This window comes from Mastigoproctus giganteus, chromosome 8 (genome assembly GCF_048544385.1).
Source record: "Mastigoproctus giganteus isolate SK-2022 chromosome 8, ASM4854438v1, whole genome shotgun sequence".
Lineage (NCBI taxonomy): Eukaryota > Metazoa > Arthropoda > Arachnida > Uropygi > Thelyphonidae > Mastigoproctus > Mastigoproctus giganteus.
The window spans coordinates 212,699,721-212,722,442 of record NC_143582.1 but is presented as its reverse complement, the minus strand read 5'-3'; the positions used below and the strand labels follow the sequence as shown (position 1 = coordinate 212,722,442).

Genomic DNA, 22,722 nt, shown 5'->3' with positions numbered 1-22,722 from the left:
ATATCTGCCTTTGATGTCTCGACTAGCACTTCAAGCTCATCAAATTTATTAACTATACTCCTAGCATTGCTGTACATGCAAGTAAATATGTACCCGTTTCTACTCTTAGTTATCCTAACACAGACCATGTATTTATTTGTTCCACTATGACTCCCAGCAGTCAGTGGAACAAATAAATAAATCCCCCATTGCCTTGCTTTCCAGGCTGCTGCTCAACTGCACTTCAATAGAAGCAGTGCAAGAATCACTTTCACCTCTGCCAACGGCTACTGTTAATCTATTAGTCCACGTATCCCCAAGCTAGCAGTTTTCCAACTTGCCTAACTCTGCCTCAATAGTATCAGCAAATATTCTTGAAATCATTTAAGTGTATCCCATGCTTGTGGAAAAAGTCTCTCCTGCTAACAAGCACAGACCAGGCTGAGAAAAATTCTACCCCTTGAGTCTTGCACAATCTCTCCAGGGCCAAATTGATCGACAAGGCTCTCATCATATACTCCCTCCTATCGTGTCTGGGCAGAATTGCAGACACTTTCAAATTCAACCCTAATTCTCAGCTTTTTTTCAACAGTGACCTATACTTGTTAAGTAATTCCACCGGTCTCCTACTCTTAATATCATTAGTTTCAACGTATACAACAATATCACCTTTAGTGATCTTAAAAGATATATGTGCTCTACCGTGTCAACTTTTGCCGCTGGCAGACATACCCTGGTCCTGTTCCACCTATCCTTCTTGCATAGTATATTCCCATCTCCCTGACCATAAAGTCACCAACAATAACTAGTTCCTTTGGGACCAGTGCATTCTGTCTTGGAGATTGCCTCTGTGTTGCTTGATGCACAGGAGTGAGCTCTGCCATTCAGCTGGGCAGCTGAGAACTTGATGGGTCCCTCACATTAATTTCTTCGAGGGCATTTACCCTAAACCTCAAGCTCTCACAGATGCCCATCAGAATGCCGAGTTGGTGCATAATTTCTTAACACTAGACACCTAGCACATCCTCCTTGGCTAGATAATGTCCTGTTTTAGAAAGGTCAGCATTTTGCACATTTTTTGAGATTGATGTGTTGGAAAATCACGCCTTCGTTTCTCCAAGTTACAGCACTCTCGCTAGTCTGATCTTTGCTTTGCAGCTCTAGTCTGGGTCATGATTCAGTTCTGCAAACTGCAGGGGCTGGAGACTAGGCATTTGAGAGGTGAACTGACTGAGATGTTCAAGGTTTTGAATGGAAGGATTTTTGATTAATTGTGCAAGCTCAATGCTAATCTTCCTCAGACTACACACAATGGTGCATACCTTCAGACTGAGGAAGGATGACTGCAGGAAAGATGTGTGGAAGTTTGCCTTCGGCCAGCAGGTGGTTGATTGCTGGAACAAACTTCCATCTGTTGTTGCAGAAGTAGGTAGTTTGAATAAATTTAAGGAAGAACTAGAAAAATTATTGATGTGGATGGACAGATGTGGGAAGTGTTTTTTTCTTTTTTGTTAATGCTAGCTTTCTTGCATCATTTGTCACTACTATAATAAAAGACACAACTATAATAAATGCCTGTGTGCAACTCTCAAATAGGAAATTTTTACAAGTGTGCAATATTCAGAACTTTGGGGGTTCCATAAATTAAAACTGGTCTTCTGTAATTGAATTGCTACAAAGAAGTGTTGAACATCATTACAGGAGACCATGGTTTTAATTTATACAGCCCCAAAGTTCTAAATATTTATTATACACAATCTCAAGAAGGAAAAAAAAAAAAAAAAAAACTTTATGGAAGCTTACAACATTCAAAGGCATTAGGAACACAGGAAGTATTTTCATCCCCTCAGCATGCTTTACTCTACTCCAAGGAAAATGCTTATAACAAAACAATCAACAGCTCTGCTAAACCTAATGAGGTGTCAGCTCATTGTCACAAGACAACCAGAGCTGACCCTACTACAGATGCTCAGCAGTGAAGATGTCACCTGTAAACATCTTTTTTCCTCCAGATCAATCAGGATTAAAGGTTCTCCTGGCTTCTTTGCAGAACTGTACTGAAACCTGTTACTCTTCATTATTCATGTTTTTTTGTACAACTACAGAACATGTTAAGTACTTGCAGATCTCTAATAAATTTTTAATTTATGTAAATAAATTAGTGTTCTGAAACATTCTTTATAATTATGTAAATTGCTAATTAAAAAACTATTCTAAATTATGTTCTCACACTGCAGCATAGCATGGTTAGTTTACACAGAAGAGCTTAAATGGTAAATGAGAACAGATTTTACTTTCATGTAATAGAAAGAAATTTGATTAAAGTAATTTAGGTTAACTGACTCATGAAAATAAGTGACTAACTCATACAATTACTTAGTTCATATAATTTGTAATATAGGTAAAAGTCAAATTAGACTCTGAAATACATTTTAAAAGAGTACATTTAAAACTTGTAGAATTATAATTCGCTACTCACAAGAAAATTAGGGCAGCTTCAATTTATACTTGCATGCAGTTTAGCAAAATAAACTGATTTAATTAACAAGGACAATTAGACAATGATTTAATTATCTAATGGATAAGATTTAAGTGTGCAAATAATAGTAGATACCACAGACAAGAAGAAAGTTGACAATGTTTTATAGTATTCCAAAGAGGCTTAATTATCAGATGCAATATCAGCAATTTGTTATTGTTAATGTGGTGAAAAGATGAATGAATGGTAAATGTACATGTGCACAAGCAGTCAAGACAAGGCAAAAGTTGATGGACAAAAATCACTGTCTGAAGAAAGTGGTGAACAGACACTAAGAAACATTCTTTGAAAATATTAATGTAGAAGCTCCAGATATCCACAGAAGTGTTTATAAATACATGTCTGTAGAGATTTTCATAGCAGAGCTGTTGGTCAAAAGTCACACCTCACACATCTTTATCGAAAAGTGGTTCTATGGGGTAATGAGTTGTATTACAGCTGTGCCCACAATGAATTTCAGAAGTGGAGTCATGGTGTTGGGCTGCTTCTCATGGTTTGAACTCTGACCATTGGCTATAGTACCCAAAATCATCAATGCAGATTTGTAAACAGACATCTTAGACAGCTGCATAGTGCCCACTCTGGTAATTCTATGGAAATGGGCTCTGTTCTATCATGATAATGCACTATTCCATACAAGCAGTGTAAAAAACCTGCTGAACAAAACTAAGCCCAACAATTTATCTGGCTGATCCAAAATCCAGTTCTGAATCTGATCAAACACCTTTCAAATTAATGGAAATACTGGATCAGGGCATGGCCAATATGTATACCTCCCACTGTTATACAAGAGGAGCATACTGGTTGCAGTAGAGGAGGAATGGATACAAGCACAAATTTCTACTGCCTGCTATAAGAAACTGATCAGAAGTATTTTATATGGGATAAAAACTTTTCATTGGATCCACACCTTATTAATTTACTCATTACGATTCATGGTTTCCAAACATGGTGTCCAAATAGTGTGAATATGTTATACAAAACATATGAAAAGTTTATTTACAATAAGTATTAATTTATGTACTCCCCTCCCCCCAACAAAAACATGATTCTATTAAAACCACAGATACTCGAATAATCTGAATTCTCCGATAGTAGCTGGTGTTAAATGGTTGGATGGAAGCTTACTGATACACTGACTGCAATGGTCAGTGCAGTAATTGGAAAATGACTGATGTTATGAGATGAGTGCTGGTATCTACTTGAAGTAAACATGAAATGATAATGTGATTGTTCCTCAAGCACTACAGTCAAGGTCAGCAGAAATTTCTGCCATTTCAGAACACAGTTTAAGCTGAACTGCATGTCTCTCCTGTGTCTGTTGTGGAAGGATAATGGAACAAAGGGCAAACAAAAGTTGTGTTCAATAGGGCAAAAGTGCCACAAAAATGTTTCAAACAATGAAGCAAGTTTATGGAGAGAATTGTCTTGTGCACATGTGTTCAAGTAGCATAACGTTTCACCCATGAAAGACAACAAACATCTGGTCCAAGCAAAATCGGTTAAAATGCCAGAGCTGATTGAAAATGTGTGGTAAATCATTACCAATGACACGACACACTGAATGACTTCAGATCTGTGAATTAATAAGGATACCATTTGACAAGTAATAATCCAAGATTTGAAAAAACTAAGGTCTGTGCACCATTTATTCCATACTTGTTAACAGACAGTTATTAATGACAGGCACAAGTTGAATACTGCAGAGAGCTCAATGAGGCAACTGAAAGCAAACCCAACTTCCTGAATTCAATTGGTACACATGATGAGACTGTTTTCAGTGACCCTGCAACAAAGTGACAAATTGTGGAGTGGAAGTTGGCAAACTATTCCAAAGCAAAAAGTCCATCAAGAAAGATCAAAAATCAAAACTATGCTCATAACTTCTACGATAGCAAAGGAATTGTGCACAAAGAGTTTGTGCCCAATAGCCAAAGTATTACTGCTGCCTACTATCTAGGCATTTTGAAACATCTGTTGCAGAGAATCCATCATGTTCACCCTGAGTATGGAGAACTCCAGCATTGATTCCTCTTGCACGACAATGCACCAAGCTATAATGGCTCGCTGTTCAGGAATTTCTGGCTAGTAAAAATCTGTGTACTGCTGCACCCACCATATTCATGAGACTTAACCCCGTGGGACTTTTTGTTCCTGAAGTTCAAGGTACCACTGAAAGCCGTTATTTTGATGACGTTGACACCATTCAAAAAGCTGTGATGACAACACTGAACAGTATACCAGTCATGGCCTTCCTCCAGTTGCATGCCATGTGTGGACTATAGGTGTTAATTGTAATGCAGCTTCAGGGATTTCCCCCAACTCCACGTCAGGCAATGTGATGAATACAAACTCCGTAAAGGCCAGATTTATGTAGTATTAGTGTGGGGTTGTGTTGTTCATTCAGCCTCTGCCTAGGGGGGGCCTGTGTTTTCACACAAAAACCTCTAGTTTACCATCCAGCACCACAAGGTGGGCCAGGCAGTGAAAAGCAATGGTGGGGCAAACCCTGTGGTAGACAGGGAGAACCCAATAAAAAAAAAAGAAAGATTGAAGGTAGTAGTGTGAAGACAGGAAGTGAGACGGGGGTTAACCCCTTCATGGATTATCCCGAGATCTCATTTTTAGTTTTAAAATGTTATTTGGAACTACACGAAATATCTCGGGATACAATAATACCTCCAAATTAAGACTGAAAAGCATTTATCTGACTAATTTTGCATTAGGCAGGTAAATCCGAGTTTTCTCAGGGATTTTCTTAAGCCCGGCAGCAAACGACTGGCTTTAGTTTTACTTATATCGTACAGCAACGTCAGAACGGTAGTGCACGTTCCTGTGCTGCCAGTAAGCAAAATATAATTTGCCGTCCTAAATGCAGAATACTGAACCAACAAAAATAATAAAAAAAAAAAAAACAACAATATCAAAAAATATTTCTTTGCCCTCTTGAACCGTGAACCGGCCGTAAGCGATGCTTACCTTGCCTGTCCACTTGTGGCAGCTGTGTGTCAGAATGTAGTTAGTTCGCAATTACTGATTGTGGCGGGAGGTTACTGCTTGTGCATTCCACTTGATTTTTTAAATTTATATAATGAGTAATGGACCTTTTCTGTGCCTTTCTTTTAGCTCAAGCACTAATTTATTAAAAAAAAAAAAATCTGTATAATTTGCACTTTTTCCCATACGAAAAAACTTGGGACAGCGCAAATGGGTTAATTACTCCCATTTATTTTCTACAAAAAAAATTAATAAAAAATATAAAACTATACAATGAGTTTGATACATACTTTTAATCTGTAAAATAAAATAAGTCTATCCATTATGGCACATTTTCCGGAAAAAAAAAAAGTGTTCCGGGAAGGGGTTAAAGTGATAGAGAGAAAAGGGGCAGTAGTAAAGATGCCCACCTGGTTGAAGTGGGGGGGGACAGTAGAGGGGCACAGGACAGAATGCTATCCTACCCTGGGGGTGGAAGTTGACAGATGGCAGTGGGGTTACCCAACAGGCAAAGGGGGAGGGAGAGAACAACCAACTAGTTGGTAAGAATGAAAGATCACAGGGAAAGGGATCCCTATGTTGGAGTGCCTGCGTGATGTTCTGTCCCACACTGGTCATGGTTTAGTCCATCCCACAACATGTCGGCTGAGTAGTAACAGCATGGTGTCTGCTTGGATGGGCAAGGGCCATAATGAACCATCTGCCCTGATGGATGGATGGGGGAATGGAAGAGAAACAATTAACTTGATTCATAATCTACATTCACACTCAGCTTCCATTCTACACTTTTCTTACATTTTATATTATTTTGTGCTTTTTTCTTACATTTTCTGTTGTTTTTTTATTGTTTGTTTATTTGGTTTTTAGAAGCATTAGCAACTAAGGCCATATTGCTCCGGGATATGCGGTGGTCATTCCCTGACCTTTCCACATCCTCCATATTTGGTGGTCACGGGCTCGAACCCCGGTCTAATCAAGAAGCGTGTGCTATGCACTGCTGCTCCTGCCCACCTGGCTACAGAGGCGCCTTTACATTTTCTGTAAATGTTTTTTTTTTTTTTTTACCACACATACATCTATCCCACACCAGGGCAGGGGGTGCAATGGTGTGTAGTGTAATTTAAGATAATGAAATTAAATTTAGTTAAATACAGTAATTAAAGTATTAGGACAGTTAAAATAAGGGCTGGTATTTATGCAACTTATTAAAGATTTTAATGATGTCTTCTTTCTCACTCACACTACCATTCTTTTCACTTATTCTATTTCATTCTCACTGCACTGCTAATGAGAAGTGGTAGCACCTCAGGTTCCACAACTTGCTATTATTTTTCAGTTGGGATGCAGTCAAATATCTTTCATTCCAGGGAGGTATGCAGTGGGTGTGTTGATGTTGTTAGTAGTTAGCTTAGCATGTTAATATTATTCTCTAATCATCTAATACTAAACTAATGTTTATTTCATGTTCTCAATCTCATTCATTCTCTTTTACCAAAATCATTTAATTCTCTCGCTTACCTGCTGGGTCACTCTTTGACCAATTTGACATTTTCAGCCTTTCACCAAAATTTCAGTTTCACTCAATTACATTCATTCAGTGCCCAGCACATTCACTCACATCTTTCAATTTAAATCATTTCATTCATCCTTCTTTCGTTCAGCATTGCATCGCCTTGCTACTAGTTTACTTAAAATCTTTCAGAAAAGTTGCTACCCTGGCTGGCTGTATATTTATTTCCCTTCATGGTTTCCTAATACGTATGGGACCCCCAGGTCCCTACACAAGGCAGGGTAAATCTGGGGTAACCTAGATTTGCCCTGCTTTACACCAGATTTTGACTAAACCAGATTAACAATCCAGTTCAGTCAAAATCTGGTGTGTCAGGGTGCTGGATACAGCCACCCTATCAGTTCTGAAATGTCATCATCTGGGTGTGGCGAGGGATGGGCATTTTAGTAATTGGTTATTGTTAATTTCAAATATCTTTTGTGTGAAATTCATGAAAGCTTTATATTTGTTCTCTTTTTATTATGAATAAAAAGTTCTTGTCCCCTGAGGAGGGGGGGCAATTTCTAATATTAACCGAGTTCTAGGGATGTCATAAATTATATATTCATGAACAATGTATGCCCAGTCCTCACTCTCAACCACAGGTACAGTTCGGGTCATCAGCCAGCCCTAAGGAAGTTAATTTGGCCTTTAGGGAGCCATGACCTGTCAATATAAAATGGCAGAAACCTTTTGGTAACCAGACCTCTGGTTTCCTGCTCCCAATTTGTTTGCCATAACTCATGAAACTTTGTGGCTATTCTTTTCCTTTCAGCATTGATGTTATTGGCTGTGTTTCCACAGGTATGCCCTTCTTAAGTCTGTAGTACAAGACTCTTTTGGCTATTTCCAAGTAAAGTGGGAGAGCACCTGCAGTACTGGTTCACAGTGCAACATGCTCTGGTGATAGTGAGTATTGTTTTTTGAATTGTCTTAATTTGTTCCTGTTTTTAACTACAGCCATGTGGGTAAGCCACGCACCGGCTCCATAGGTGATGACAGGCAAGAACACTGCTCGGTATATGATTGCCAGAGGAGTCCTTTTGAGCCCCCCCCCCAGTCAACCTGACTGATTCTTTGCCTGAATTTGCAATTGTGCCTGCATAGTTTCACTTTTTTTTTTTGCCACATATGCCAATGGGGATAAAAAGTTAATGTTGAGTCAAAAACAACCCCTAGGTATTTTAGTTCTGATACCATTATGATTTTTCCATTAATTTTAATTTGGAGGGAGGGGTCTCCTTAGGTTTCCTTTCAAAAGTATGAGTTTAGTTTTTTCAGGTGATATCCTGAGCATGTGCAGTGTGTGAACTGTGGGAGGAAGTTATTTTGAATAAACCACGGTTAGTTTACTCAAACATGGGATCATTTTTTCTAGTATAAGTCCATTTTCTACAGGCCACACTGTAGTGCTGTGTTAGATGCCATGAAAAAGAAGAGAATGTTACATCTTAAGGAGACAAACTTATATGAAAACCAATATAAAAATAATTAATAACATCTAATCAATAAAATGAACAAATAAACCCCTTAATCTTTCAATATAAATATTAAAATTTTCACAAACGTGAAAATACACCTACCAAATATAATCACGGTCTCCAGCACGACGTTTTTCCACTATAAGCTGGGTATCATACATGATAAATCCACACATGACAAACAAACCCAAGTACACATGTATCTGTAATAAACAAAAAATTCACAATCAGTCTCAAAAACATATTCATTAGGTGAAGAAAACTATACATTTTTGATTTTTAACAGTGCATCAACAGCTAAAGCCATAATGCAAGAAATAGGCATGTAAAGTACAATCCCCTTTTTATATCAGTTCTATTCCTCTGCTAGTGACAAGAACAGGGTGTAACAATCCATGTTCTAAATGCTTGAAATAAAAGCATTTCACACAGGTAAAATTTAGAATCAATTTATTACTAATGGAATCTAACAATTATACATTTTTCTGATAATATTGAGAAAAATGTATAATTATTAGATTCCACTGCAGTAAGTGAAGCAAAAGTTGATTTGATTATGGGCATTTGTAGTACTATTTCTGCTGTTTTTTTTTTTTTTTTTTAATTAGTTCAGGACTTTTTTTTTTGAAGATGGGGATTTGGTTCTTATCCATCTGTATCCCCTTTGTTTCAGTTTGTTGTTTTTTATTGCCCTATCATAAATACTTTATAATTATTTTTGAATCACTCTGCTGTTAAAACTGAGGTTTGAGATAAGTTCCAACTATGTCCCTCTGTCTGTGACAGAGTGAAAGGCAGATCTGATTTTATTATTCTGCTATTGGCCGTCTGTTCTTTGAGTCTCACAGACCATCTCCATCTATTCCATTAAACATAGGGATTATATCCTCTCCAGTCTGTAAATAGGAGCTTTAGTTGCATGAGTCCTAGGTTTTGGTGTAACAGATAGAGGTTTTTAAGAATTTTTATTGCTTTGGTTCCCAAAAATCTGGTTATTATATTGCTTTCTGGTAAGCTTTGCTTTTTGTTCCCTTATTGAGGGTATATACAGAATGTACATAGTGTTGTCCTTATCATCAAGGGATGTTGAATTTTTCTTCTGACGTTTTTATGGTTCTGTTTATGAGCCTGCTGGGATACCCACTGTTCTTGATGTGGTAAAATATATTTAAATTCATTTTTGGCCTGACCTTTAGAAGTAAAAGGTTCTCAAAACAAATTCTTATAAAATTCCTATTTTGGTCCCTGGGGAATGTTTGGATCACTGGTTTATTTTTTTGCCAAGGCTGCAAATGCCATGAGGCATCCCCATATTCTGTATATAAATTATGTATTTTATGGTTGATTTGCTGCTTTATTGGATGAAAAACCAAGCTTTCTGGAAAGCAAAACCATGGAGAATTAATTCAGCCTTTTGGTGGGGTGGGGGCATAAATGTTCCTCTTGTCAAACAAATAGAACTTGAAACCAGGCCCTACATACAGTGCAAAAAAGGCCATTCACAGCTTAAAATCATGGCCCACAGAAGTGGCCTATGATTTTAAGCTGCAAGTGGTGAGCCATGTGAAAAAGGTACTGCCAAATATATTGTTGATTAGATACATTACTTAAGGATTAGTATTAACCATATGAAGTAAGGAAGCCTTTGATTTTAGAAAAAACTGCCCATGTATTTTATCACACACACAAAATCCACAGAGCAAAGTAAATGGTTCTAATTCTATAACCATTTACCTCAGTGAGTGAAAAAAAAAAAGCCTCAGGCATAATATTTTACAGCGATACGCATTTTATTTTAATTATATCACACAGATATTACCTATAAAATAAAATAAGATCAGGATATATTTATTGTCATAAATCTGTACGTTACAATTGAAGTGAACTTTAGCTTGGACAAATAGTAGTAGTGACATGTGATGCAAGAAAGCAAGTGTATGAGTTTATGCAGCATCGGCCAAAAAAAAAAAAAAAAAAAAAATTTTCACACAACCACTCCCTCTAAATGTTTTTCCAGTTCCGTTCCTCCTTAAATTTATTTAACCTATCAACTTCCACAATGACAGATGAAAGTTTTGTTCCAGCAATTAACCACCCGCTGGCTAAAAGCAAATTTCCGAACATTTATTCTACATCTGCCTTTCCTTTAATTTGAATTTATGCCCCCTTAGGTTTGTAATCTGAACAAGTGGAAGAATCCCTTCAGAATTCAGAGCGCTCAAACCACTGAAGGCCTTATGCACCTCAATCAGATCACTGCACAGGTGCCTAGTCTCCAACCATTACAATTTGCAGAATTTAATGCCTCTCTTGGTAAGAGGATCCCTTAATTTCCCTCACCAATCCTCTTGCCATTCTCTGTACACGTTCAAGCAAATCTACATCCTTCCTAAAATGAGGCCTCCAGACCTGTATGCAGTTCTCAAGGCGTGGCCTGACCATTGCCTTATACAGAGGGACAATCACCTTTTCCCTGCTAGCAAAATTCCTATATATCATTGACAAAACCTCATGACCTGCCCTGGCAGCATTGCTCAGAAAACTTCATATCTGACTACAATTACTCGCAGGTATTTTTAATTTTCTATCACGTTAAGTGTAGTATCACACAGTTGGTACATTTCTCTGGGGTTACTTCTACCCATATGCAGTACTTTGCAATTGTCAAGGTTAAACTTCAGTTGCCACTTCTCAGCCCATCTGCCCAAATTTTCTAGATCCTGTTGCAGTAGCACACTGTCATTAACAACCCTGCCAACCTTTGTATCATCTGCAAACTTCAACACTAAGCCTCACATACCTTCATCAATATCATTTATAAATATACAAAACAGTGGTGGACCGAACACCAAACCCTGTGGGACTTAACTAATAACATTAGTCCACGAAGAGCAGCACCCATTAATTACCACCCTCTGTCTTCTCCCACTCAACCATCCTCCTTTCCATTGTAGCAACTTACCCTTAATACCATTCTCCTCCAATCTGTACAGTAATCTTCCATGCACACAATGTCAGAAGCTTTCCTGAAATCCAAGTATATGATAATTATTTTTTGCATCCAGTTCCTCTTTAACCACATATCCTATCAAATTTGTCAGACAAGACTTTCCCTTAACAAACCCATGCTGTGTCTGAATTATTGCTGCAGTCTTGTCTAGATGATCCTACAATGCATCTTTAATCAGTATCTCCATTATTTTACCTGGAACAGAAGTTAACTAACTGGTCTGTAATTACTCTTGTCACCCTTCAATCCCTTTGTGAACTGGGAATACATTTGCACATCTCCAGTCCGTGGGGACCTCCCTTGAGTCCAAGGATGCTCTCATAATTATGGCTAATTTCTCCTCCACTTTGCTCTCAGTTATTACAGAATCATTAAGCACCCTGCTACAATTTGATAACCTTCTGGCATTTTCAAACCTTAATAACTCCTCATGTGTGAATGTAGATACAAAATACTCATTCAGTTTGTTTGCTATCTGAGCAGGATCATGAACGATTGATATCTAGTGGACCAATCAGATTCATCCCCTTCCTTTTAGAGTTTATATAAGAAAAGAAATCGTTGCTGTTTTTCTTAGCATCCTTTGCCAAAGATTTCTCGTAATCTGCCTTCGCCTGCCTAACCTCCTTTGTGACTTGATTACAGATTAGCTTATATCTGCCATAGGCTGTGTCGCCTGATAATTTATATGCATCCCATGCATTTTTCTTTTCTGTCACGAATCTCATTAGTTCATTTGATAACCATTTAGGCCTAAACCTTGAACAATACTTCTTAATAGGGATGAAACTTTTAATAGCTTCCACGATTAATTCCTTGAATGCTTCCAACTTAGAATTTGCTGTTGGTAACATCATCAGTTGATCCCACTGTACAGAATTTAAAAACTGAGACCACTGTACTGACCTTTATGGAAGCAAAAACCCTTTCCTTTACCCCTGATGGCAATCATATCTTTAAGTAAATCCCACATCAGTACACTGTGATCACTGCCACCTAGTGATTCCTTTACCTGCAAGTTCTTAATACACGAATGATCACTGCTGATTACCAGATCAAGAGTAATACCCTCTCTGGTTGCCTCTCGAACATGCAGCTGCAGAAAACAATCATCCAATAAATCTACAAGTCTTACTAGTGTGCAGGTGACCAACCCACAAGTGCAAGTCAATATCTGGGAAGTTAAAATCCCCCATTATAAGACATTCTGATTTACTAGCCCATTATTTCTTTGGGCAACTGTCCATGTACTCATTCCGAGACATTAGGCCTATAACACACTCCTACTCTTATTTTTGCTTTCGCAGTGCTTAAGTCACACCAAACTGAGTCAACAGTGCACTGTTCATCTGTATCAACTGGATGCACTTCTTTTGATTGTTTTTTTTTTTTTTTTTTAATTAACAGCATAACACCACCTCCCTTCCTATCCATCCTTTCTGTACACATTGAACTCCCCAAATTCCAATTGTGCATTCCTAATATCTGTGTGACACCACGTCTCTGATATCCCAATAATAAATATCCACCTTTGATGTCTTGGCCCACACTTCAAGTTCATTTACTACACTTCTAGCATTGGTATACATGTACAGGTATAAATTATGGAATGAAAAGTACTATAAAGCAAATTTGTGAATTTATGCTGAACCTAATTAATGTGAGGTCTTCAGTGTCAAGTTTTTTAATGAAATTTCTTGATACAAAGCAATGTTCTGTGAGGAATTAAAAAAAAAGAAAACCCACTCAGAGATCCTTCTCCCTATGGTTTTGTCCTCATTCATTTCAAAAAACAGTTTTTGTATAGTGCAGATATCTACCTCCAGAACTTCTATTATGTTCTGATGATATAGATGGAACAATGCTATATGCCCCATTATCAAAAAACTACAGCTATGATCCATTAGCCCGACAATCAAATCTAAAAAGTAGAACTCTACTAATGATTTAGAGCAGGGAAGCCAACTTGTGGGACATGCAGTTGTTAGTGACATGCCTCCAAAAAAAAAAAAAAAAAAAACCCCTTCTATCTAGCAGGCAGCTTGACCTTTTCCATATAGAAAAGGTCTAGGTTCCTCATGGTGGGTGGAAAGGCAGCAACTGTAAACTGAGTAGCAAGTGGGGAAAAAGTCCCCCCCCCACTAAAAAAAAACTTTCCATTTTCACTGCCAGAAATTGACCCAAGTTTCATAATTAGAACTATGGATCATTAATTTAATCAGAGAGATGTTAGTGAGCTGCTCATGGCACATTCTATAAGGATGAACATTTATTCATCAAACTATATTAAATTTTATAAATATAAAATTGTCTTCATTTATTTTTTGAAGAGCACTTTACAAAAAATTTATTTACAGTTATTAAAAAAAATTTGGAGGCACTAGGTGCAGATCAGTAGTGGGATATTAGTATATGCCATATAGTGCAAGGAAGCCACAGGCTTCCTTGCACTATATGGCAAGGAAGATCTCGTCTTCCTTGCCATATAGAGATCTCGTATATGGAGATCTCGTCTGAAAAAAAAAAGACATTGAGCTTCTTGATCTCACTCCACTGGCAAAAAAAATAAAATGTTTCCCTCCTCATGTAGGTAGCTAACCAGTTAACCTCTGGATTTCTTCAAACTATCAGCCTCAAGCTAAGGCAACCTGTTCCAGTAATCAACAGCTCACTGGATAAGGAAAAAAAAGGGGGAAAAAAAGAAAAAGAAGCTTCCTACAATCAAGACTAAACCACTTCTCCTGTAATTTTAATTTATAGCACCTTTCATTTTATTAACCTCATCTCAGAGCCTTATAAACTACAATCAGATCTCCCCCTAAGGTGCCTGGTTGCTAGCTTTGTAACCTATAGCATCAAAGTCTTTCTCACCCTTTTGCCGATCTCACTACACGAATGACGTGTAGTGAGATCAAGAAGCTCAATGTCTTTTTTCAGATGAGATCTCCATACTTGGACACAGTATTCCAAATGCAATCTTACAATTGCCTTATACAGTGAGATTATGACCTCCCTATCTCTATAGGATATTGTTTGATAAATTTACAGAACACCATGGACTTTCCTGGCCACCTGTTTACACTGCTCTGAGAACTTTAGATCTGTTAGTATCAGATCTCCCACATCTTTCTTCCTCTACTGTTTTTAATTCAACCTCACCAAATGGGAAAGTTATTTTGGTGTTGCTATCCCCAAGTATAAAACTTGGCATTTTGCTAAATTAAAACATAGCTGCCACTTTTCTGACCATTCAAGACATCCTGAAGGGTGTTCTAAGTGCTAATCGCTAGCAGCTCTCCCAATCTTTACACTGTCTGCAATTTAAAAAAAAAAAATTAAATAAAAATATTTGTACCAGCATATTAGAAAAAATACTTAGGGTAAGAATATTCTAGTCTTCACCATGACTCATAAATAAGGTGAGATCTAGGGCTAGATCCAGAAGTCACCTGGCTTCTGGATCCACTCATACATAGCATGCAATGCATTTTCAACATAACGTGGCATACTTCAGAAAAGGTTGGCCTCCCACGATGTACATTCTTGAGCCAAAACATTGAGCACCCCATCTCCACAAGTGGATGCATCAGACAGTACCTAGGAGTAACAGCAACAAGGGCAGCAGATATAGTGAAGGCATGAGTAGTGCCTGTCAATTCATCAATATGAAACCAGTACAATGGAGAAAGGGAAGGACCTGATGGAATTTAAAATGGAATGATTTGTGGCACTAGGAAGGCAGGGTTAGCATCTGCAAGGATTGTCAGTTCAATGACTACTGTAGTGAAGGTGTGGCAGGAAAGGTCTGAACAGGGACACACAACCACCCAATGTGCCTGGCTGGGCAGACCACTACTAGTTGACAGTAGAGGAGAACAGCAGTTGGCACATGCTGTTCAGAACAGACTGTTCATGATCCCTCAATTAATTGCAGACCACAACCAGGGTGCTCAGAGAAAAGTTTGAGGATACCATCCAGAGGATACTCTTGCTGATAGGCCTACAGAGTAAGCAACCTGTTCAAGCACCATTTGATGACCATCAGATACCCCTGCCTGCAGTGAATAAGAAAGAATTGTTTCTGGACATTGGATTACTAGAAAAGTTGCCTGATCTGATGAATCAAACTTCAAGCTCCATGGATGGGTGCCTATTCAACAGTGAGCAGGTGAACATTTGCAACTATACTGCACAGTTGGACAAAAACAAAACAGCAGTGGTATCATGGTTTGGAGGAGAGATGTTTTCATGGACATCACTGGGTCCCTCCTTCATCCACACTGAATATACCTTGGCATCGCTTCAGACAAAGTTTTGCCCTATATGGTGGCCAAATCCAGATCACACTGGATTATTTCAACAAGACAGTGCCTGTGTCACAAGGCTAGCAATGTGCAGGAAGTTCAAGGAGCATGTCCAAGTATATCACATGCTCACCTTCTGCCAAATTTCCTGATTGTTTGTTATTTGGTTTTTAGGAGCATTAGCAACTAAGGCCATATTGCTCCGGGAATATGCGGTGGTCATTTCCTTGACCTTTCCGCATCCTCTGTATTTGGTGGTGACAGGCTCGAACCCCAGTCTAATCAAGAAACGTGTGCTACGCACTGCTGCTCCTTCCTACCTGGCTACGGAGGCACCGCCAAATTTCCTGACATCAATCCATTGAACATTTGTTGGATGCAATGGAATGCAGCATTCACCAGTCCATGCCATTGCTTCACTCCATCACTGAACTCCAGAACGTCCTGTCCAGAATACCTGAGGACACAAGTGGTTATCACTGTGAAAGGTGCCCAACATGATTATTAGGTAGGCAAGTCAATGTTTTGGCTCGTGCAGAATATGGCATTTTTTCCTTTATTACATTTCTGTTACATAGTAATGGACTGATTGAGGACCTCTTAACTTTGGTTACCCTCTACTGGACCAAAGTCTTTTATTTGCATTTTTCTGAACTAAATCTCTTATACAGTAATCCCTTACCAACCACACGAGGGCACATTCTTAAAGAGTACCAACTCTGCCAAAAATAATTGGCCAAGCCACGAAAAAAAAAAACCACAGAAAATAATAGGTTATGGGAAAAACAATGGTTCACACATGAAAGAGATCATGGATTCGTCTGGAATAACTAACTCTGGAGATTTAAAAAAATAAATAACAGAAATAATGTGACATTGGAGGCCACACCAGTCCTTTGACACACACATCCGAGGGTAATAGTTAGAAAATTGCCCTATTATCAAAAATTTCATCCAGGAACTCCAGAACAATTCCGTACAGTATTCAATGTTGCTAAACAAGTCTCCCAACTTCTCTACAAAGAAAAGACTCTTGGCATGAAAAAATTACATCTTGAAGGCAAATAAATGAAATACAATAGTTATGGAATTTTTTTTTTTTTTTTTTTTAAATGCATAATGTTCAATTTTCAGTTGCAATGATTAATCTTTTAAATGAAAATTGTGGAGCATTAACTATAAATATAATTAAATATGACACCTTTCCATTTGGTAAAATTTAGTTGGCTTTTTTTCTTTTAAAAGTTTACAAACCCTGCACAGTAACCAAATAAAATAGACATTTCTGTGCAACTACAATACACAAGAACAAAGACATTTCATTTATGTGCTTGTGTAGTGCAACTGCAAAGGTGCTTTTCAATTAGAGAGGAACCTGGCCTGAAGACAATGTATAATGATGTTGCCAAAGCAGTTATATTACTTGCATTGAATTCTAGGGTTCAAATCAGTGGAGGAAGCTTGAAGTTCACAATATGCATTTGAGTGATATATTGACAAAAACAACATGCATGGTGTCATTGTGGATGATACCTGAATTACCAATTGTTATTTTTATTATCCATTTGAGAGTCCATTCAGCCTACACAGTGATACCTTTTTCTAAGAAAACGGTCTTGACATATTTTAAGCTTTTTAGAATGAATTGAAATAAAAGAATTACAGGATGTTTTAGCTCATATGAAGATTTTTTCACTTTGACTGAAAGCAATTTGCAAAAATGTTTCTTTGTGTTATTTATTTTATGAGATTCTCTTGACTTCAATATTAGACCAATAATCAATAACAGAAAGTCAGCATTATATGAACTTCACACTAACTAGTAAGTTAAAGATGGATGTTTCTCCCTTGATCATGTTGACATAAGTTTTGGAGCAACAATGTACATAGTTCATTATGTTACAACATAATGTTCTGAACATGTGTTACGTGTCCCAAGGGGGTTAAGATTTAGGACATTACTCCTCTATGCAGTCATCACCCAAAGTGACATTTCTTCAATTTTTTGCAGCACTTCCTTATGCCATTTTTGAAAATTCTCTTTTCTCTTGATACCCTGCTTCTGTTGCAAAAACTACCTCTGCATTACCAAAAAATGCTTTCCACTACAGCCAGAGAAGTCAGAAGGTGCCAAATCAGAATAATGCAGGTGTGGCAAGATAACAGAGATAGCAAAAACAGGAATCTGATAATGGATTGATATTCAACTTTATCCATGATGACATTTTGTCACACATTCAGTTCTGTAACAAAAGAAACATAAGAGTTAGAGCAATGAAACTCTTGGCATATTACTAGATAAACAATAAAAGATAAAGTTCATAGACTACACAGAAGCAGGTCATTGGAAAAAAAAAAGGTTCTAAAATTCACATGATGGCTATGAAGACTTTGTTTTTTAGTATTCTTGCGATTTTTTTTACTTAGATCCTTTGATTTGTTGGGTTCTGGGTTACATTAAAATGCTCTATTCCTTGCATATAAAATTTTAAGAATGCACCTTGTATTTGTAATCTTCCAAAATGTTCTATAATCATGACATTCTCTTCAATACTTACCTGAAATAGGAGTGGAGATCCTATAAACAAGTTTGCTAATGATAACAGCATTGTTACTGACAGAAGAGAACATAAGGTTCCTATAAATAGATGGGAAATGGAAAAGTAACGAAGTGAGTTATTTAAATAATTTATTCAATCCTAGTTTTATCAATTATAAAAGAAAAGCTTGCGCTCATTAGAAAATTTACTTGTTCACAAATTACAATGGAAATCAGTTAACATGAAATTTAGCATTCAACGCAACATTTTGCTTCAACTGGATTTCATTAAAAATTTATACTAAAATGTAACTTAGGAATATTACGATATTAATAAAAAAAAAACCTAGATGCTGTTAAATAAATGAAACTATAAAAACAAGTCTTTCCTCATAGACTTAGTTCTCTCACCATGCAGAGCTCACATTATTTTTAACTAGTTTGAAGTAATTTTAGTTAGATTAAAAAAAAAAAAAAAAAAAAAAAAATAATCTAAACAGAAATTGACTACTTATAGATAGGGCTCACAATACCAGTCAAAATCTTAATACCACTATTTCAGTACTTTAAATTTATGAAACTGTAACACTGTTTTTGTAATACCTGTATTAAAAAAAAAATTAATAAATTGATGACAATTAGGCACAATAAAATAAGAGGAAAAAAAAACAAAGCACAAGTAATTACTTGAATTCATACTTTATTACAATAACAAATATTCTAACAAAATTATTAAACAGTTATTCTAAAAACAAACAAAAATACATATTGAAATTGCAAATTTGGTTGTCTAAGCATCCATATTACCTGTCCGAATAAAAAAAGCTCTTAAGAAGCAATCAATGGTGTTATCATTTAAACTGGATATAATTTTGGTGCATATTTAATTAACGGCATAAAACATCCTTTTGGATTCTGTGCTGGTTGGTGCTATTGTACTGAGATAGTCTTAGACGAGTTGCAGTTTACCCTCCATTTATTCCCTCATCTTCAAAAAAATCTTATTTTCTTTTTTTTGAATTTTTACAGCACTATATCTGTATTAACAAAAGAAAGGGATTGGCATTTAAGCTTTGGGAGGAAACCAAATCTAAGATGTGGGGGTTATTTATTAACTTTTATTTCCCTGTACCTTAGTATTGCCATCACTGGCCATTGTATGATTTTCATACAGCAGCTCCCATCAAGCACTAAGGCCCACAAACTACTTACTGTTTATAAAAATATCAGAATTTGTATGAGCTGAGAAATTTTCCCTCAGTTTCTCAGGAGCAATGACAAATATTATAAAACAAGTCATTTATCATACAAAACTACTTACAAGTACAGGCTGGCCTCAATTAATTCATCTCTTGAGTGCATTGTGCAAATGCATTAATCGAATATAATAATCAATAGAAAAAAATTATAATTTGTCCTTGACCTTCTGGAACGTCCATAAAGAATTTTAAAAATACCTTTTAAATAACTTTAACTGTATACACAATGTAAAAGATAATGAAAATAATTATGGAATTAAATGTTTATTGCATAAAACAGCAGTTCCCAAACTGTGTGCTGCAGAATATTTTAAAATGGAGGGAAACACAGCGATACACAGTTTAACCTTGACAAATGCAAAGTACTGCATATGGGTAGAACTAACCCCAGAGAAACATACCAACTGTGTGGTACTATACTTAAGGTGGTAGAAAATGAAAGACCTGGGAGTAGTTGTGTAGTCAGATATGAAGTTTTCTGAGCAATGCAGACAGGCTGCCAGGGCAGGTCATGGGGTTTTGTCAATGATATATAGGAATTTTTCTAGCAGGGAAAAGGAGGTGATTGTACCTCTGTATAAGGCAATGGTCAGGCCACGCCTTGAGTACTGCGTACAGGTCTGGAGACCTCATTTTAGGAAGGATGTAGATTTACTTGAGCGTGTACAGAGAAGGGCAACAAGATTGGTGAGGGGAATGAAGGGATCCTCTTACCAAGAGAGGCTTAAGTTCTGCAAATTGCAGTGGCTGAAGACTAGGCACCTGCACGGTGATCTGATTGAGGTGTATAAGGCCTTGAATGGGTTGAGCACGCTGAATTCTGATGGGATCCTTCCACTTGTTCAGATTACAAACCTAAGGGGCATAAATTCAAATTAAGAAAAGACAGACGTAGAATAGATGTGCGGAAATTTGCCTTTAGCCAGCGGGTGTTTAATTGCTGGAACGAACTTCCATCTGTCGTTGTGGAAGTTGATAGGTTGAATAAATTTAAGGAGGAACTGGACAGGCATTTGGAGGGAATGGTGCGTTTTTTTGGCTGATGCATAAGCTTATACACTTGCTTTCTTGCATCACATGCCACTACTACTACTTGACATCTGTCAGACATTGCACAAACTATTAGTTCAAGGTAGTTCAGTTTCAACATTTCTTATTAAGTTGTTTGGACCTAACTAAACGGAACTGTTAGGTATTTCTTTTAGTCTAGATGTGCCATGAAAAAATTACTGAGACACTAAGAGTGCCGTGAACAGAGAAAGTTTGGGAACCTCTGACATAAAATACACAAAGAAGAAATGACTGTTGCAGAAATATTTGAACAGTGTTGACTTTCTCTTTTCATCAATCAATTTCCGATAGCCTACGATCTTCTCTAGGCCCTGGCGAAATAAATATCACAGAGAACCCCAAACCTTTTGTTTGAGGTTCTCTACAATACAAAAGATTATCTAGTTCTTTTACTGTTATCTTCTTTGCGGTACACCATCCTCACCACACCGGGTGGAAAAGGCCCAGGTTCGAATCCCGTCGATGACGAGAGGAACTTTGGTGGGCTTTTTTCACTCCGTGTCTGAGTTAGTCTGTCTCAGGCATAGATAGCAAGTTTTTCCACCCAGAAACTGGGGGTTTTCATCCAGCAAACAAACAAATCAACCATAGAACACGAGCAATTAACAGACATAAGACACAGCACAGCAGATGAATTTACTATTCGGGTGGCCTAAAAATAATAGTTTTGGTTTTTTTGGTTCTCCTTCACAGTAACATTTTCATCTGGCTCATTTAAATATTTGAATTTTTAAATGAAAGCCTGCATTGACTTTATTAGCAGGAGACAAATGTTTGTTTATTGCCCTTCCAACACGTGATACAAATCTTTTTCAACTATCGCATAAGAAAAAAAAAGATTGCATTAATTGGAAATTTGCGTCATGTAAAGTGGTATGATTTTTTCAAATAGCAGTAACTGAAAACCCATCTCTCTCAACTCAATACTAAACATTTCTGTAAATTTCTTCAACTTCATCCTTACTTTAAAATAATTAAAGTTTTAGCTAAGCACCCTTTTCAATACAACACATTTCAGAAGACTTGCCTTCCTTCTCTTCCACGGAAGGATTCCTTTGTGCAGATTCCTTCCACGGAGTGCAGTGAAGTCTTTCTTCTTAGTTGAATTGTGCTGTATAGCTCTTTCAGTACTGTCTTATTTCGGGAACAGTTCTCTATTAATACTGAAGGAAATTACCAAAGCAGTAGTAGAAGCCAGGGCACTACCAGACTGGATTGTTACTCAGCTTCTAGATTAAATTCTAGCACAGAAACATGCCCAGCAGAACTCTTCACTATACAGGATGTTTCAAAAATGGTCAATAATTTAAAGGTGAAAAGTACAAACTTAAGCAAAAAAGTTTCAGTGAACACCAGGCCCCAAATGAACCATTTGAGATGATGCACATTTCCTGTTAAGATCTGCCACTGACTATGGGAGTGCTCTGGAAGGGTAGTCTGTATTGCTGAGACCTTGTACACACTAGATATAGTAGGGGTACAGTAACTGGCAAGGTAAAATTTACCACACTGCTATGATTCTGTACACTCTTGCAGAGCAATCCTTGTGAAAATTCCTGGATTTTGTTCTATTCTTTCCTCAACATCAGGTGTTATGCTTCTGGGCCTACCTGCTTGTACTCCATGTACAAAGCACCCATGTTCTCTAAGGCATTGATGTACCCTGATGAATGTGCCTGTTGGGCTGCCTTCAGCGGGACAATGCTTCTTGGTACAAACGTGCAGCCAAAAGTGCACTGCCGTTGGCTTTACCATACGTGAAGTGCATTTCTGCATACTCTTCGTTGCTGTAACCTCTTTCCATGGTGACTATCCCTTGACAAATACTAGTATGCATACTACGTCTCAGAGCATTGAGAGAGGGGATAGTGAGAGAATGAGCATAACCTAACCTAAACAAACAAGTCAGTGGTGAATCCCAACTCTGTACAGTTCACCTTGTCAGTGGTGGATCCCAACCAGAAATTGCAATATCTCAAAAATGATGATTCGCT

The 22,722-nt window shown here is 37.4% G+C and overlaps 1 protein-coding gene across 1 annotated transcript in view; it reads right to left on the bottom strand.

Annotated features, from left to right (window-relative positions):
* Positions 1 to 22,722, bottom strand: part of BI-1 (Bax Inhibitor-1) — an 88,382-nt gene that overhangs the window by 12,039 nt on the left and 53,621 nt on the right. The window contains exons 5-6 of the mRNA XM_090379209.1: positions 18,418 to 18,497; positions 8,648 to 8,748 (exon numbers count right to left, since the gene is read on the bottom strand). Of these exons, the coding sequence (XP_090235335.1) occupies positions 8,648 to 8,748; positions 18,418 to 18,497 (181 nt within the window). The remainder of the gene's footprint in view (positions 1 to 8,647; positions 8,749 to 18,417; positions 18,498 to 22,722) is intronic.